At 36.8% G+C, this 19,518-nt stretch overlaps 1 protein-coding gene across 4 annotated transcripts in view; it reads right to left on the bottom strand.

Annotated features, from left to right (window-relative positions):
- Window positions 1–5,483: 5,483 nt before the first annotated feature.
- The window catches only part of FERRY3 (FERRY endosomal RAB5 effector complex subunit 3), a 47,007-nt gene continuing 32,972 nt past the window's right edge, over window positions 5,484–19,518 (bottom strand). For all 4 annotated transcript variants that reach the window (XM_025995384.2, XM_025995385.2, XM_072766184.1 and 1 more), the window contains 4 exons: window positions 16,263–16,465; window positions 7,613–7,670; window positions 6,915–6,982; window positions 5,484–6,032 (listed from right to left, as the gene is read on the bottom strand). In XM_025995384.2, coding sequence (XP_025851169.2) covers window positions 5,940–6,032; window positions 6,915–6,982; window positions 7,613–7,670; window positions 16,263–16,465 — 422 coding nt within the window. In that variant the 3' untranslated portion in view covers window positions 5,484–5,939. The remainder of the gene's footprint in view (window positions 6,033–6,914; window positions 6,983–7,612; window positions 7,671–16,262; window positions 16,466–19,518) is intronic.

The raw sequence follows: 19,518 nt of genomic DNA, 5'->3' as shown, positions 1-19,518 counted from the left end.
AGGCTGTAAGCTCCTTGAGGACATGTTTTAAGTGACTTAGTATCCCTACTATCTATCTAGTGAAAGGAAGGAAGGAAAGGAGGAGAAAGGTCAGACAGGAAGGAAGGAAGGGGAGACAGGAAGGCATGAAGGAAGGATAATAGCAGCAAATATTTATAGAATGACTATATGCCAGGTAGTGTGCACTTTCTTACATAATCCTTCCAACTACTCAATGAGGTAGATACTATTATTAATTTTTCCTAGCTTACAGGCAAGGGAACATGCTTAGGGGTGTTAAGTAATATGTCCAATGTGACAAGCCACAGCATCAATCAGGGAGGTGGCACTTGAACCTGGTTCATTTAATTCTAGGGACTGTGCTCTCCATCTCTGATGCCATACTGTTATCCTGAGTAGTTTTGAATACAGATTTACTGACAAGAAGGAGTTAGGACTTCATTATAAAGAAGGAAATAAAAAGGTTAGAAAGCAGGAGAGAATGAAACAGCCTCGGAGGAAAAGACCCACAAATACATTCTCCTCCCACAGATGTCATAGCTAACCTATGTCAATAATTTCTGCTTAATTCCTAAACATCTCCAGAAAGGATTTGTTTCTCTGGTAATATGTTCTATGTCTTATTCCTCTTGTGCCAAAGATAATCACAGGTAGCTCTTGATGTGCTCTGGCCTGTGAGAGAAGACACACAGTTGATTCTAGTGCTGTGGACATGAAGGATGAAATATTGAGCCATTGCTCCTAGAGGAACCACGGGGTGAGGTTCCTGCAAACCTCTCACTATATTTTTGTGAGCTAATCCATACATAACATTTTCAAATGTGTGTGTGTTTTTTAATACATCTTATTTGATAAAGATTGTTGCCTCATTAACAATGAATTCACAACCAACAGCACTATAACTCACATCTGGACAAAGCTTCTCTAACAAACACATTTCCTCCACTAGGCAGGCACGTCTTAACCTTCTTATGCTCAGGAACACTAGATAGCACTTCAACACTGCACTCGGGGACCATCTAACAGCAAAATCACAACAAAAAGCATAAAGGTGACCAAAAAAAAAGCAAAGAGGTATGAAAAACATGACATTAAAGAGACCACGAAACGGACACTTTGTTTACACTATGAGAGCTGAAACCTGAAGGCAGAGTGTTACCTTTCCCATCTCAGCTGGCAAGGTTCATGTCTTAAAATTTTCAATCCGAGTGATACCAAAATGCTGACAAAAGTCCTCCATTTCATTCTGTGGGCCAGTTACAACAGTCATACAACTTGGATTTGATAAAAACCAGTGCTTTTGTAAATGATTGTGTGCTTTAGTAAATGCCTTTTTAAATTTTAGAATCATAAATTTGAGCAAGTAGATGAAATCATAGTCTATGATTAATGAGAATTGACTATATATGGCATGAAATTAGGCCAAATGTTGGATTTGGATATATCAGGAAAATAATGGCAAAAGAGATCTGGATCTCACTGCAATACTTGTAGCTGTATATATCAAACAGGAGATCACAAACCCATATTATTAGTCCTGTAGGTATTCTCAGGAGACTACTTATCCCTTCACCTGCTTTACCTGGGATTTTATCTTGGTCATACTATCACAGGTCACAGAAAAGCTTGCCAAACCTTCTTAATCAAATAGTTCCTCAAGTCCCTTGTATGGCCTTCGAGAGGCTGACTCTTGCTAAGCACCATGCCTTTGTGTGGTGTAGAAGAAGCTCAGTAAACACTTGGTGTTTATTGAATAGGATTCTAGGGTCAGTCTGCCACTCATGTTTTCCTTATCTCTCTCCTCCCTTTGTAATGTACTCTCACGTAAGTATTTCTGTCTCAAGTTGTGGTTCCCAGTTTGGGGTTCCTGGGATTAGTGGTTCTTGGAGATGTTACTGAACTATTTAAAAAAAGTTTTCTAGGGCAGCCGAGGTGGCTCAGCGGTTTAGCTCCGCCTTCGGTCCAGGGCGTTATCCTGGAGGCCAGGGATCCAGTCCCACGTCAGGCTCCCTGCATGGAGCCTGCTTCTCCCTCTGCCTGTGTCTCTGCCTCTCTCTCTCTCTCTCTCTCTCTCTTTCTCTCTCTCTCTGTGTGTCTCTCATGATTAAATAAATAAAATCTTAAAAAAAAAAGTTTTCTAAAATACATTGCACTGGGATGAGACCTTTCAGGTTAAATAAAACAAGTCTGTTTTTGTGAATTTGCCTGGAATTACACAATATTTCTATGTATTCTATGTGTAAAAACTATGTATGGGAATTTAAAAAAATATTTTATTTATTCATGAGAGACAGAGAGGCAGAGACATAGGCAGAGGGAGAAGCAGGCTCCCAGTGGGGAGCCTGATGTGGGACTTGATCTCAGGACCCCTGTGGAGGCCAAGAAAAATCAAGGCCATTCCACCTCAAGTTCAGCGTTTAGCACAAGTACAGCCATCCCAGGCCCCTGAGAATAAGAGCTGAAATTTACATTACTTCAGTTACAGGAAGAAAACAGTTTTCTAGGACAGCTTAATGTCCTAGAAAGCCCCATATTAGAATAAGAACAGAGCTCAATGAGCTTGAAAACCCCACATCAGAATGTAAACAGAACTTGAGAAATTGCTCCACCCCTTCTGGAGGTCCCCTAGACCAGCCCTTAAAACTAAGCTGAAACCCACCTCTTGGGTCCAAGTCCCTGCTCCGCTGTGTCAGGTATACTTGGACCCAGGTTCCTGTGTTTGCATCAGTGTCGGCTCCTTGGTGGTTTCTCGAATTCTCAATCTTGGGCACAACACCCTGGGATCGCGACCTGAGCTAAAGGCAGATGCTGAACCAGTGAGCTGCCCAGGTGCCCCATGTATGGGAATTTTACAATGACAATCCATGTGGGAACACTATGTATTGCTCACTAATAATGTGGCTCAGCTCTAGAGATAGGTTTTTAACAACAGCAACAAAAAAGATTACTGCTCAAGGGACTTCAATTATTTGCTAGATAAAAGTTTTCAAAACATTTCAGAAAAATATGGGGAAGATAATAGAAAGGGTCTTTGATGGTTAAAGGGCAGAAAACCATTGATCAAAGGGTTCTGAATAAATGGTCCTTTTGGTAAATAGGTATTGTAAAACATTTTTTATTTCCTAAGTGTGATAATGATTTTTCACACTGCTGTAACTCCTTTTGAGCAAAGCAGTCCAATTTCATCTAGACTGAGAAACAGCCAAGACTCTGCTGAGTTTTGTCTTCTTTTGGCATGGCTCTACTGATTTTCCTTAGGGCCTCTAGAACAGGAATGTTTCCATGTGTTCATCTTTCCTTTGTGGAACATTTTTTGTTTCTTTTGAGAATGAGCCAGCATCTCACCGAAGTGGCACAAATGATGTGTGGTACTGTGCCAGTAAGAGATCTGCCAACTCCCAGGCAAACTAAGTTGTGTTTCTGTGGAAATTCTTTTTCATGCATTTCTCCCATTCTGGCCACATTGTCATGCTGAGAACAGCTGGTGCCACATTTCTTGATCAATGGCAAGGCTATAGCTTTGCTTGGTTTTGTGCTTTGAGAACAAATATCAGGGAAGGGGAGGCCAGGGCAGTACAAAATGGAGACAGTCTCAACGCCCCTGTGTGATTTCCAAAGCTTATTTTTAAGGCCTTGAGGACTATATTGTCATTTCTCTTCAGAACACTTGAATTGTTCACTCAAATAACCTCATGCTCACTGGAACACGCCTCACCAATATTTGAGCTCCACTCCACTCCCGAAAGGCTTTTGTGGTCAGCTTCTCTCAACTTATTGGCCATTTACCAGTGCTTCCCTTTGATTTCTGTTCCTATCTGTATCTTAGACCTGGAATGCCCCTTCCATTCTCAGCCTGTTGATGTACCTTCTTCATATGAAGTGCCTCAAACCACTCCACTCCATGAAGCCCTCTAGAACTTAGAGAAAGGTCATGATCTCAGCTTTTCTAGTTCAAACACAAAATTCCAGACTTCCTCATTCACTGCTTCACTAAAATAGATCCTCACACTTAAATACATATAATTAGTGCTCTGAATTATATATTTGTTATTAACTGAGGCTTTCTTATGTCTTTATATCAGTGGTATATAACATCATACACATTTTTCCAATTTTAACCACTTTTGTATATCCCATAATAGAGTAGCATGTGAAAAAAGGGACATTTGATACATTTCTCTTGATTCCATGGGCCAAACAGTATTTCTAATTGCCCTGGAGTGAAAGCCACTACATCATATAGTGAAAAAGGAAGGATGGGGCAGCAGCATTCACCAAGTTTCCACGAGTGAACCCTTACTCCTACCCCCTGACCTCTGGCTGTGCCCCTGGCTATTGGCTGTCCACTTAGTTACAGGACTTCTATGGAAAGATTCTCAGTTCCTCTTTTTGAACACCTTTTATCAATATGACTACACTCACCTCCAACTTGACCTTTTCACATTAAAATCTAAAGTAGTCTTTGATACTGATCTAACACACCCGTTTTCCACCTCTGTCTACCTTGCTTTGTATTAGAATCAGTCTCAAAGATAATAGTGGTGCCTGGAAAACAATTTCTCACTGCAACAGCAGAATACCTAACTTCTTCTGGGTGGGATCAGCAGGTGGATCACCAGGTTCCCTGGTGGAAGGCATGTGGAAGGTGTTATTGTGTAATGGACACAGTCTGGAGTGGGTGTTCTTACTGTTGTTACTTGGACAGTCATTTCCTTGAGTAGAAAATCAAGACACATTTTGGGTTATGGAAAAGCATTCTGTGTGTCAAAAGAGTTTCTGTAAATTACTACATTTAGGTATGTAGCTATACTAACAAGAGTGCTTTCTGTTTCTTGGAATCAAGACATACCACCTTGTCATGATGTCAAAGGTCCTCCATTTCATTTCACTGGCCAGTTACAACATGGATATGATGAAACTATTGCTTTTGTAAATGTCTGTGTTTAATGTAGTCACTACTCATAGCAAATGTGTTATAGATGGGAGAAATAAGTGATATGCATTATCTGAGAAAGCAGGAAGCGTGATGAAAAAGGAGAGGAAACAGCAGAGAAAGAAATGGAGACATAGTTATCAGCGATGGAATGTAGGAAGAAGAATGGTTAAGGAAGTTGAGGATGCAGGATGCAGGATGGAGAAATAAAAATGATTTTTGTTGTCTGATTATAATAATGTTGATAAGCACTAAAATCCTGCCAGGTGCTGGTTTGGACTAACTTTCCATTGAGCTTACAAATAAGCATACTATTTTCCCAGCCCATGAGATGTTATTTAATAAACAAGGGCAAACTCATATAAAGAAGATGAGACAAAGGTAAAGAATTCAAAATCCTTTCCTCTTTTTTTTCCTGAGTTATAAAACCTTAGAAAGAGTACACTAAAAACAAGTCTTTGAAACAGGAGAATTTAAAAGAATAAGCACATTTGTCTCATATGCTTGTGTCTCTACAAAGATTTTTCAGAAGAAATCCAGACTTGCAATGTATAGTTCAGTGCGTTTTAATTTTTGCTTGGCAAATAAGGTAAAAGAAATATTTTATTTTTATGCTCAATTAAGTCTCGTACTTGATATGATTCAGACCTTTTGGAAAAGTCAACTGTCTCCATGAAAATCCAATTAACAATCTCCTATATCAAGTGTCCAGGTATGATGTGTAGGACGTTTTAACTTACTAATACAGATAGTGCATAACAGGAGAAAAAAAATATTTTTTTCAAAAAGAAAATTTAAGAATAAATGTACGAGTAAAAGGCTGATCACTAGACTATATAGTATATGAATTTTTGGAAGGTTTTACAGACATACATCATGACTCAATTTGTGGCCTGAATTACAAGTTCTCTTTCTGGGCTTCTTTTGCTTGACAGAATCCAAGCACAGCTCAAGTTCCTGGAAAGTTTGACAGTCTTCTTCTGCCAGTGTGTCAGTCTCTAAGGGTTTAGTGCTTAGACGTCAGAGTAAGTGTTGATGATACTCGGAAGATCTGGGGGAGCATGTTACTAAGTTGATAAAACATTTCTTCAGAAATACTCTGTAAGGAGTAAAAAAAAAAAAAAAGTTCACACCTGTTAAATCATCATTGATTTTAAAAATTTTACAGTGATTTGAAATATGAACTTGTCCTTGATATGGAGAATGGTATATGAAAATTCTCTTTCAAAGCAATTGCTTGGTTATGGGCAAGTGGTGTTTTTCTTCTGAGAACCTATATTGTTTACATCAAATAATAAGTTTAATTAACAGAAAAATCCCTAGATAGTGTAATCAGTAATAAAAGCATCACTAATTTTGCTAAGCTCTATATGGAATACAGAATCATTTTCTGCTAATGCCCTTTTAAATGAATTCTTCAAGATCTAGAAGAACATAAATGTAGGGAAACAATAAAAGATGAATGACTCATATGTGGAATATAAGAAATGGTGAAAGGGATTATAAGGGAAAGGAGGGGAACTGAGTGTGAAATATTAGAGAAGGAGACCAACCACAAGAGACTCCAAACTTTGGGAAACAAAGAAAGGATTGTGGAAGGGGAGGTGGGCAAGGGGTTGGGGTAACTGGGTGACGGGATACTGAGGAGGGATAAGCACTCGGTGTTACACTATATATTGGCAAAGTGAACTTCAATAAAAACAAACAAAAAAAGAAAAAAAGGAGAAAAGTAAATAAATAAATCTAAAAAGATGAATGAAATTTAGTTTTGGGGTTAAATAAAAGAGCCCTTGAGTGGTAGATGCTGACATCTTTGACAATAAACTAAATGCCTTTATGGCATCCACTTTTCCCCTTAATATAGAAAGCTGTTACAATTTTATTATGTTATATTGAGTTTAAGGACAGTGTGCCTAGCTGTATGTGGGAGCAATATTATAACAGAGATTAAACAGGGGAGAGGTCTGTTCAGATAACATACCTGTGGTACCAGAAACTGTACCGTCCTGGATATGCCTCCATCCCATGAAGCCATTTCCATCATGAAACCTAAAACAGAACAACACACTTTGCTGAATTATGAGTTCTGGTCTTCAAATATACCAGTCCCTTATGGAGATAAACTGAATTTTCACTGTGGTGCTTCATGTCTTGCATTTTTCTTAAGCTCTACTTAGTCTCCATACAATGAAGCTAAAGCAGGTTATTAAAGGTTAATTGAAGATGTGGTTCTATTTTTTATTTTTTTTATTTTTTTAAGAAAAAGGCAAGAAAGCAAGCTATAATCAGAGCAAAACAGAATTAACATCCAAATATACTTGTATTTCAAGAAGGCCAGATATTTGTTTATTTTGTGACTGGAGAAAGATAAGTAAAGGGATCACTGGGTGGCTCAGCAGTTGAGCGTCTGCCTTTAGCTCAGGGCGTGATCTCGGCATCCCAGGATCAAGTCCCACATTGGGCTCCCTGCATGGAGCCTGCTTCCCCCTCTCCCTCACCTCTCTCTCGCTCTGTCGTGAATAAATAAATACAATCTTTAACAAAAAATATTTGCCTTGTTAAACTACTTTCAACCGAGGCACCAGATGACAGAGGTTAATAATCATCTCTTGGGTTGTTCTACTTTCAATAGTTGGGACTAATAAATACAAGTCACGTTAAATATAAGGTTATGCTCACCTTTGACACACTTAAACACAAGTTCTGCTCTCCTTAAGCACCATGGTATAGTCATTTCCTAAAAAGAGAATCAAAACAAATCATAGGTTTTTAACAGAACTTTGTAAAAAAAAAAAAAAATCAGATCTTAATTTATCTATAACGTTGACCATCTACTTTGTGAAGATTCAAGCAACTATTGCTAATGTTAGCTGGGTTTCTTCTGGTCCTTCAGTATAACTCCTTATAGCTGTGGACTACATTTGTGGAGTACAAACCAATTTTATTATCCTAGTAGATAAAATTTTAAAAATAAACATACCTTTAAAATTTTCTAGATAATTAATTCTAAAGACAAATAAAGTGACATAAGAACTCTAATTTCTCTCAATTTTAGCATGAATAATTCCATTAACTTGTATAATATTTGAACAATGCATTAAAATTCTTTTATTGTATAACATGCTATTATAAAAGTAACAGAAATAAACAAACATCCCATCCCAGCCACCTACCAAACCTACATTTCTACATTCCTTTCTAGTCTCTGATCAAATGCACACATGATGCTATTGTCAGACTATAACTGACTCATTTATAATTTTCTATAGTTATGATCAGTGGTTATACCATTTTAAATTCTACTTTTCATTATCACCAGAATTACTTTTCCATGTTGCAAGTCTTTATAATCATAAGTATAATATACACTTATTATTTCATTAGAGTGGTTCTCTACCTTTTTGGGTCTTAAGGTCTTTTACACTCTTAAAAATCAATGAGGACACTAGTGAGCTTTTTTTTTTTTTTAATTCAACTAGCCAACTTATATTGCATCAGTTTCAGATGTAGTGTTCAATAATTTATCAGTTGTGTACAACACCCAGTGCTCATCACATCACTTGCCTTTCTTAATGTACCAACGAGCTGGTCTACGTGGATTTTTATCTCTTGATAGTTATTACAGTAGAAATTAAAACAGAAAAATATAAAATATAAAATATAAAAAATACAAATATAAAAAATATAAAAAATACTAATAATGAAGCAGCAGAAAGAGAAATTAAGAAATCAATCCCATTTACAATTGCACCAAGAAGCACAAGATACGTAGGAATAGACCTCGCCAAAGAGGTAAAAGATCTGTATTCTGAGAACTATGAAATACTGATGAAAGAAATTGAAGACCACAACAAATGGAAAGGCATTTTGTGTTCATGGATTGGAAGAAAAAATATTGTTAAAATGTCTATACTATCCAAAGCAATCTACAGATTTAATACAATCCCTATCAAAATACCAACAGCATTTTTCACAGAGCTAGACCAAACAACCCTAGAATTTGTATGGCACCACAGAAGACCCTGAATAGCCAAAGCAACCTTGAAAAAAGCAAAGCAAAGCTGGAGGCATTACAATTCTGGACTTCAAGTTATATCACAAAGCTGTAGTCATCAAGACAGTATAGTGTTGGCACAAAAATAGACACATAGATCAATGGAACAGAATAGAAAACCCAGAAATGAAGCCACAACTATATGGCCAATTCATCTTCAATGAAGGAGGCAAGAATATGCAATGGGAAAAAGACAGTCTCTTCAACAAATGGGAGTGGGAAAACTGGACAGCAATATGCAAAATAATCAATTTTACTTAAAAATGACAATGAAAAACCCACTGCATGTTAACATATTTTTAAAAAATTTTTAAAAAGATTTATTTATTTATTTGAGAGAGAGAGGGATATATAGAGAGAGACAGAGAGCACACACATGCGCACAAGCAGGGGACAGGGAGAGGAGAAGACTCCCCGCTGAGTACAGAGTTGGGACAGAGAAATCTGTCTCACCACTCTGGGATCATAACCTGAGCTGAAATCAAGAGTCTAGCGCTTAACCGACTGAGACACCCAGACTTCTCAACATTTTTTTTTTTTTTTTTAGTAGAAAGTAACTATATTTCCCTAAACAAAAATATTTAAGTGAGAAGAGTGGCCACGGTTTACATATCTGTAAATTTCATTAATGCCTGGTTTAATAGAAGACATCTGGATTCTCGTATCTGCTCTGCATTTAATTTGTTGTATAAAACCTCTGGAAAGGGATCCCTGGGTGGCACAGCAGTTTAGCTCCTGCCTTTGGCCCAGGGCGCGATCCTGGAGACCCAGGATCGAATCCCATGTCAGGCTCCCGGTGCATGGAGCCTGCTTCTCCCTCTGTCTATGTCTCTGCCTCTCTCTCTCTCTGTGTGACTATCATAAATAAATAAATTAATTAATTAAAAAAAAACCCTCTGGAAAAACTCACTGATGCTCATGAAAGGATGAGAATGGAAAAGATAAATAATGCCTTAGTATTGTTAAGAAAATATTTTTAATCTTGCTGAGCCCCAAAGGAGGAGCTAAGATCGTAGGGGGATCTTCAGAACACAAATTTAAAAACTGCTGTTTTATAGAATTGATGTATCATAACTTATTTAAAAAAATATATACACTATTTTTAAGTTTTTATTTAAATTCCAGTTAACATACAGTGAAATATAAGTTTTAGGTACATAATATAGTGATTCAACACTTCCATATAACACCTGGTACTTATCACAGGTGCCTTCCTTAATCTCCATTACCTATTTCACCCATCCCCCCACCCACCTCCCCTCTGGTATCCATCAGGTTGTTTTTTTTTCATAAAGAGTCTGTTTCTTGGTTTGCCTCTCCCTCTCTCTTTTTTTCCCCTTTGCTCATTTGTTTTATTAAATCCCACATATGACTGAGATCATATGGTATTCTCTTTCTCTAACTGACTTATTTTGTTTAGAATAATACTCTCCAGCTCCATCTATGTTGTTGCAAATGGCAACATGTCTGAGTAATATTCCATTGTATATACAGACCACTCTTCTTTATCCATTCATGAGTTGATGGACATTTGGTTTCTTTCCATACTTTGGGTAATTGTTGATAAAGCTACTATAAACATTAGGGCGCATGTATCCCTCCAAATTAATATTTTTGTATTCTTTGGGTAAGTACCTAGTAGAGAGAAGCTTCTTACACTGTTGGTGGAAATGCAAACTGATACAGCCACTCTGGAAAATAGTATGGATGTTCCCCAGAAACTTAATAATTACCCCACAAACCAGAAATTGTATTACTAGGCATATTTATTATTTTATTATTTATAAATACTATAAATATAAACACATATTTCTGATATATTTCTTACATTTATTATTCATCAATGAAGTTATATATATGTGTGCATATATAAATATATATAAAATATGTAATCATATATATACCTTTTTGTTTACTAAATAATTTTCTGGGTTATTTATTTGTATAGATCAGTGAAACAAAATTTAGATTCTTTTTTAAAAATTTTATTTAAATTCAATTTGCCAAGATATAATACCCAGTGCCCAACTCATTGTGTACCCTCCTAATGCCCATCAACCAGTTACCCTATCCACTGCCCCACCTCCCTTTCTTCAACCCTTTGTTTCCCAGAGTTAGCAGCCTCTCGTGGTTTGTCTTCCTCTCTAATTTTTCCCCTACTCAGTTTCCCCCCTTCCCTTACGGTCCATCTCACTATTTCTTATATTCCACGTATGAGTGACACCATATGACAATTGTCTTTCTCCGATCAAAATTTAGGTTCTTTTCTAAAAGGTTATATCAATTTACACAAGCCATTAGCAATGTATGTTACCCAATTTCACATGTTCACCAGCACTTGAACTTTTAAATGGTATTTGAAATATTATCTAACATTTTTACTATTTTAGTAGATCCAAAGTGGTATCAACCTGATGGCTTAAAAAAAAAAACCAAACTAGACTTCAGGGGTGCCTGGGTGACTCAGTCAGTTAAGCATCTGCCTTCAGCTTAGGTCATGATCTCAGAGTCCTAGGATGGAGCCCCATGTCAGGCTCCTCACTCAGCGGGGAGCCTGCTTCTCCCTCTCCCTCTGCCTGCCATTTCCCCTGCTTCTGCACTCTCTCTGTCAAATAAATAAGTAAAATCTTAAAAAAAAAATCCCAGACTTTACTTTTTGAAACAATTTTAGGTTTACACAAAAATTGTGAAAATGGTACACAGAGTTCCCATACACTCCCTTGCTCCGTTTCCCCTATTATTAACATTTTACATTAGTATAGTACTAACAGTGAGGCTGTCTATGCACCCATCAAGAATAAAGAGACTAGACTATATCAAACAACAGCAGGGAAGATTCTTAGCAATTCTAATTCACTTGGGGTTTTCAGCGATGTATACATCTACAGCAATAGTAGACTAATGGTGGATTTTTTTCTACAGTGTAGAGTTACAACCGTGGGATTACAGGAGTTCTGGTGATGACAGTAAAGTGAAATAGCCTCCCACCCCACCCCACTGGCTCCATTTTAACAACTGGCATGAAAACATATTTTAATCAGAGAACCTATGACTTCATTCTGAAATGTTTTCTAACCAAATAATGTCAGGAATAATTATAATTAATAATAATAATAATAATAATAATAATAATGGCTCCTCCCCTATCATTTAAGGAACCAGATGAATTAGAAGCCTTAGTAGAGAGAGGAAGCTGTAGAATCTGATCTTCCAAGTACCCTGTGTATCTTTATTGAACTTAATCAAATACTGTCAAACTTCCATTATCTCACTAAAGGTTCTCTATTTGCTGTCAGTTATAAAACCCTGAATACATGATTAGTCTTTCTACTGGGTGCATTACATGCAGTACAATAAACAAATGAGTAACCAAAAAAAGAGAGAAAGAATTGCTATTGATACCCTGTTATTAACAAATCCACAGTTTATGCAGATTTCCTTAGCTTTGACCTAATGATGATTTCTGTTCCAGAAAAACTCAAAAAGTTAATAATAGATCTACCCTATGACCCACTAATTATACTACTGTATTTACTCAAAGAAACAAAACCAAGAATTCTAAGGATATATACATACTATGTTTATTGCAGCATTATTTACAATAGTCAAGCAATGGAAGCAGCCAAAATGTCTATCAATAAGATGAATGGATAAAGAAGAAGTGGTATATATATATATATGCAATGGAATATTATTCAACCATAAGAATGAAATCTTGCCATTTGTAACAACATAGATGGATGTAAAGAGTATAATGCTAAGTGAAATAAACCAGAGAAAGATTTTACTCATATGTGGAATTTGAGAAACAAATAAACAATGGAAGAAAAAGAGAGACAAACCAAGAAACAGACTCTTAACCATAGAGAACACACTGATGGTTAATAGAGGGGAGGGGGTGTGGGTAAACTAGCTGAAGGAGATTTAAGAATGTACTTATCTTGATGAGCACTGGGTGCTGTATGGAAGTGTTGACTATATTGTATACTTGAAACTAAAATAACACTATATGTTAACTACACTGGAATTAAAATTTTTTTAAATTGTGACTATAATTGCAGACAAGACCTTCTACCATACTTTGACTACTCAACTTGAATCTTCTTATAAGGGTAAAGTTGAACTGCAGAGGTGATTAAGATTTAATTGGTATGTCTTGAAAATTAGATATCAGAATTATTTCCTGAGTTCATGCACCCATGGGAAAAACGGAAAGAATATTCTTTCTATTCAGCCTCTGACGTATTTCAGGTACCTGAAATACTCATATTAATCTGTTTCTCAGTCATTACCTGAAGGTGAGGAACAGTGTGGCTTTCTTATTTTTCAGATTCAAAAACAATGGGTTAGGTACAACCACTTTGGGAAACCATTTTATTGTAAATGCCAAAGCTAAATGTAAGCACATCATGATACCTAACATTTCCATCCTTAAGTATACACTTACCAAAAATGCCAACATTTCTATACCGAAATGTTCATAGCAACATAAGTCATAATAATCAAAACCTAGAAACTACCCAAATGTACATAAATAGTAGAATGGCTAAATAATTGTGGTCTAGCCACAACGGAGTTATATGACAAATGTGAATGAACAATCTACAACCACAGACAATAATATGGGTAAATTTTACAACATAATTATTGAGTGAAAGAAGCCAGATACAGGAGTATGTACTATATGATCCCACTTATATAAACTACAAAAAACAAGCCTAAATAATCTATTTTTTCAGCTTTCTAAGATGAAAAAATACATTTACCCTCATGGAGAGAGTGTGGTTCATGTGGCTGGAAGGGAGCACGAGGGTGGCTTCTGGGGTGGTGGTAATGTTCTGTTCTATGATCTGGGTATTGGTTACATGCGTGTGAAGTGTATGAAAATCTGAGCTATATACTTATGCATACTTTTCTATTTGTGTATCAAACTCTAATAAAAATTTAAAAACAAATAACATCATCAACCACAATTATAATAATGAAAACCTCTAAGTCCCAAATTATTCAACAAGTTAACAGCAATATGTAAAAAGAAATCAGCAACTCAGGATTCTTGGCTTGCAGGTTCATTCCACATCTACCAGGTTAGCTTGGCTTCTTCAGATCACAAACATCTACAGAGGTAAACTAGATTATCAAGATCTTTCTTCTTGCTGATAGGTTATTGATAGATTATTTTTTCCTTTCCTTTTTTTTTAAACTGTGATTAATTTCTTTAGCTCCATCTATCACAGAATATGAGCTGTTTCAGACATTATTGTCATTACTGTGCACACTCTAAAACGTAACCGATGTCTAGAAATTCTGTTTGTTAGAGGAAGTAAACAACACCTGAAAATGCTTTGGGACTCTTGCATGAAACCTAAAACAAAGATTAAATCTATATCCTGTGCAGTGTTGTCTGAGTTTGTAGAATAAACTTCTTGACCTGAATGGATGTTTAAATACAACAAATGGGAGGATCGTGGCTCAATATACTTTTGTGAATTAAAATGGACACTTTGGAAACAAACTTAATGTCCTGCAGCTGGCTGTCCCAATTTAAGACATGTAACTTTTGTAACATTGTGGGAGAGGGAATGCTAGTAGTATCAGATGTCTGGAAGTAAATCCAAACTTAGTGACTTTTGGAAACACTGTTTTTGAGGTTGTTTCCCACCTACATATAACCATTTTTATAAACTGGTTAACCAGGAGTCCAGCTGCAGAAATGTTTGGATGTTTCCTTGTGGCTGGAATTCAACATAAACTTTCATTGTTATTCTCCAGTGACTTTTATAGATGGACTAGTTAGGGATGATAACTTAACAATGGCTAAACATTCCTGATGGAACTAAAACTCTACAAAGCTACAGTTGAAAAAACCCCAAACAAATCATGTTTGTCAATCTCTGTTGATACCATATTAGGTATGACTTAGACTACATACGTGAATGGAACAAGAAATTAGGCAGTCTGATGCAGCTTTCATAGGATAATCCAGAATTCTCTTAATTGAAATACTGTGTCTGATAAAAATACAAATAGGTTGTAAGTGGTAAATCATTTAACATCACCTCATCTTATCTGGAATTGATTTTGTATTTAAAATGGCCTCTTTTGGGGATCCCGGGGTGGCTCGGCAGTTTAGCGCTTGCCTTTGGCCTAGAGTGTGATCCTGGAAACCCGGGATCAAGTCCCACATCGGGCTTCCAGCATGAAGCCTGCTTCTCCTTCTGCCTGTGTCTCTGCCTGCCTCTCTCTCTCTCTCTCTCTCGAATGAATGAATAAATAAATATTTAAAAAAAATAAAAAATAAAATGGCCTCTTTTAATGAAACAAAGTGTTTTGCTCTAAAAAGTAGCATTTTAGCATTTATACATATATTTTATTTCAGGAAATAACTTTTAATAATCAGTGGTCAAACTTCCTTCCCGACATTCACAATTTCATTAAGCCATTTTATTAAAAAAAAAAAAAAAAAAAAAAGCCACTTCCAAACCAGCAGGCACCAAGTTGCTCACCAGGCTGGACTACTAGCTCTCCTAGGACTTGCCTGCACCCATTGTTTTGAGGCAACTTTGTTTCTCTAGACTATTAGAAGTTGAGGTTTTGGTCTTTGTATTATTTCTTCAGCTTATCCCCTCTAACCAGTTTTTATGTGGATGAGAAGGAAAGCAGGAGAGAAAGCAAACAGCCATGGGAAGATTTTTTTTTTTCAAAATATAAAACAAAGCACAGTACATAATAAATGGACAATTATGCCATATTTTAACTGTAGGGGTCAACACTTGTATTATCTAAAAAGCATTCTTGAACATTCTTGAGAGAATGTTAAAATGAGGCTGGCTTCTTCCTGTTATCTAGTATCTCCTTCTATTGCCTATTAATGCATACTCAGAGAATGCAAACTAATTTTAATGTTGGTGTAGGCTAAATATGAATGTGGAGATAAATCTAATGCCACTTAAGACAAAAGTGGAGGAAGAGGGAGAGAAAAGGGAGGAAGGAGTAGGGGCACATGCCTTATCCAAAGCTAAAGCTAATTTTGATTTTCTAGTTTACCTACTATAGGATAATGCTATAATTCTCTGAACATAAATGGTTAAGGATTATTCACTGTTTTGTATCATATGTCACTCAATACTATTAACTAGATATGAGATAAAAAAAGATAAAAAATTAGTTTTTTAAAAGGTACTTTTAAAATGTAAAGTGGATTACTATTATTATTATTACACAATATGATGGTTAACATATTTATAAAATTATGATATTCTTTTATCTGCTTACCTCTGACATATCATGCACCAGCAAGAGAGGTATGCTTATCGTTGTGATGTCATGGGTACAGCAAACCTTGAGTATATTTCGGAGTCCCATAATGGCAGGATCTCGAGCAGTGATGTTTCCTGATTTCACGTTGTCATCCACACAAAGGTGGAAAGCAACATGTATTTCTGAGAGATTAGAATGCCGTGTAATGTAAAATTCTCCTGTGAACACCAAATACAATCATGATTTTCAAATGAATAAATCACATTCATCAACAGGCTTTATATAACTATAATTAGGGCAGTCAATGAGCTGAACTAGGAGAGGTATATCAGGAACCTATGCTGGCCTCGGGAAGCAAATATAGCCACTGCTCCTTTATTCTTGGAAAGTTTATGAAAAAAAAGACAGTAGCCAATTCTGCATTAGATTCATAAATTGGTATGAAGTGACGACCACATGGTAAGTAAATCAAATGAGTACTCACCACTATTTTGATGTAAATGCTCCAAATGTCCTACTTAATTCAAAGTGAACGCATGAAATCAGGTTGATTACCTGTCTTCCCCACACCTTAAATCAGCATTCTCCATTTCAATTTGTGGATCTAATCTCCCTACAGTTAGTAATGGCACAGGGCAGAAACATAGAAGTTGCCCTTAATTACTTTATTTCAGTATCTCTTCCTTAATCTACAATTCACCATCAACTACTTTCAGTAATATTGCCAATAAATAACTCAAATCTGAGCTATTACCCTAGCTCACGCTACTATCATCCTCACTGAGGTTTCTGTCAAAGCCTCTTAATTAATCTCTCTGCTCCCAGTCTTGCCTACTTACAAGCCATTTCCACAGTTGCAGGCAAAACAATTTCAATATAAATCAGATTACATCACTCTGCTACTTAAAATCGTCCAACAGGCTTATACTTCATTCAGAAAACAATCCAAGCTCTTTACTGCGGTTTGCATGGCCTATATGATCAGGACACTGCCTATCTGTCTGAGGTCCTCTTGCCCCACTCCCTCCTCTGCCCCAGTCACACAGCTTTTGTAAGGTTTTTCTAACACACAGAGCTTGTTTCTAAATCAGGGCTGCTTTATCCAAGTTTTTCTCCTAAGATTCTCATATGGCTGACTTCTTTTCACCAGTGATGATCCAAGGTCACCTCTTCAGAGAACTCTTCCTCGACTGTCCCATCTAATACAGGACAGCCCTCACTTACTGTCCTCTACATTGTTCTAATTTTCTTCTTAGCATTGAAATTCTTTGAGATTATTTAAAAATTTTTTTAAATTTAAATTCTATTTAACATATAGTGTATTATTAGTTTCAGAGATAGAGGTCGGTGATTCATCTGTTGCATACAATGTCCAGTGCTCATCACATCAAGTACCGTCCTTAATGCCCATCACCCAGTTACCCTATCTCCCCATCTAACTTTTCTCTAGCAACCCTCAGTTCATTTCCTATAGTTAAGAGTCTCTTATGGTTTGCCTCCCTCTCTGTTTTCTTCTTATTTTATTTTTCCTTCCCTTCTCCTGTGTTTATCTGTTTTCTTTTTTTCTTTTTATCTGTTTTGTTTCTTAAATTCCGCTTGTGAGTGGAATTATATGGTATTTGTCTTTCTTGGACTTATTTCACGTAGCATAGTACCCTCCAGCACCATCTTGCGAATGCAAGATTTCATTCTTTCTGATGGCTGAGTAGTATTCCATTGTATATATATAAGACATCTTTATCCATTCATCTGTTGCTGGACATCTGGGCTCTTTCCATAGTTTGGCTATTGTGGACATTGCTGCTGTAAAGACGGGTGTAAGTGCCCTTCGGATGACTATGTTTATACCCTTTGGATAAATACCTAGTAATGCAATTGCTGGGTCATAAGGTTGCTCTATTTTTAACTTTTTGAGGAACCTTCATATTGTTTTGCAGAGTAGCTGCACCAGCTTGCATTCCCACCAACAGTATGAGGGTTCCCCTTTCTCCAGTCTCGCCAACATGTTGTTTCCTGAGTTGTTAATTTTAGCCATTCTGACAGGCAGGAGGTGGTATCTCATTGCGGTTTTGATTTGTATTTCCCTTATGCCGAGTGATGTTGAGCATTTTTTCATGTGTCTGTTGGTCATTTGTATGCCTTCTTTGGAGAAATGTCTGTTCATATCTTCTGTCCATTTCTTTTTTTTTTCTTTAAAGATTTTATTTATTTATTCATGAGAGACACACACAGAGAGGGAGAGAGAGAGAAAGGCAGAGACACAGGCAGAGGGAGAAGCAGGGTCCATGCAGGGAGCCTGACGCGGAACTCAATTCCAAGACTCCAGGATCACGCCCTGTGAAGGCAGGCGCTAAACTGATGAGCCACCCAGGGACCCCCTCTTCTGTCCATTTCTTGACCAGATTTTTTGTCGTTTGGGTGTTGAGTTTGATAAGTTCTTTATAGATTTTAGATATGAGCCTTTTATCTGATAATACATTTGCAAATACCTTCTTCCATTCCATACGTTGCCTTTTAGTTTCATTGACTGTTTCCTTTGCTGAGCAAAAGCTTTTTATCAGAGACCATTGTTTCTGCTCAGCAACTATAGGGATCTCATCTATCTTGTTTAGTGTTCTCTCTCCAGCACACAGAACAGTGCCTGGTACACAGAAGGTACTAAATACATATTTGTTGAATGACTGGATGAATGAATGCATAAAGACTGAATGCCAGAGCGGCATTTATCAAGCCTTAAAATCCATGCTTCCTATAATTGCTCCATTTTCTATGTAGCCACCTAGCCATCAGCCTTTATATTTTGCAGCTTCTCTTGATATAAATATGTAAAATATGCAAACATAAAAAGAGTATGTTTTTACATACTCTTTACAAACAAACATGCCTCACTGGAAATTCTGATAGGAAAATTTTAGGAAAGCTTTGCTCTTCTAAGAACTATACCTCCATCACTAACCCCTGCTCTCACAAATTCTGCTTCCCCTTGCTTCAAAGTCATTATCTTACTTATATTGACTTATAAACAAATAATATGCTTAAAAGTACTTGATATACATCAGCACAATGTTTACTCGTTTGTAGTTACCAGTATTTGTAAACTGTACCCATGGATGCCACTAACAGGCCCAATGCTAAGGTATTTTTTTTAAACTTAACATAAAACATTTAGATAAGGGGATCCCTGGGTGGCGCAGCGGTTTGGCGCCTGCCTTTGGCCTAGGGCGCGATCCTGGAGAGCCGGGATCGAATCCCACGTCGGGCTCCCGGTGCA

The sequence above is a fragment of the Vulpes vulpes genome, chromosome 8 (genome assembly GCF_048418805.1).
Source record: "Vulpes vulpes isolate BD-2025 chromosome 8, VulVul3, whole genome shotgun sequence".
Taxonomy (NCBI): Eukaryota; Metazoa; Chordata; class Mammalia; order Carnivora; family Canidae; genus Vulpes; species Vulpes vulpes.
Note: the sequence above shows the minus strand (reverse complement) of the source record. Positions and strands in the feature narration are given on the sequence as shown.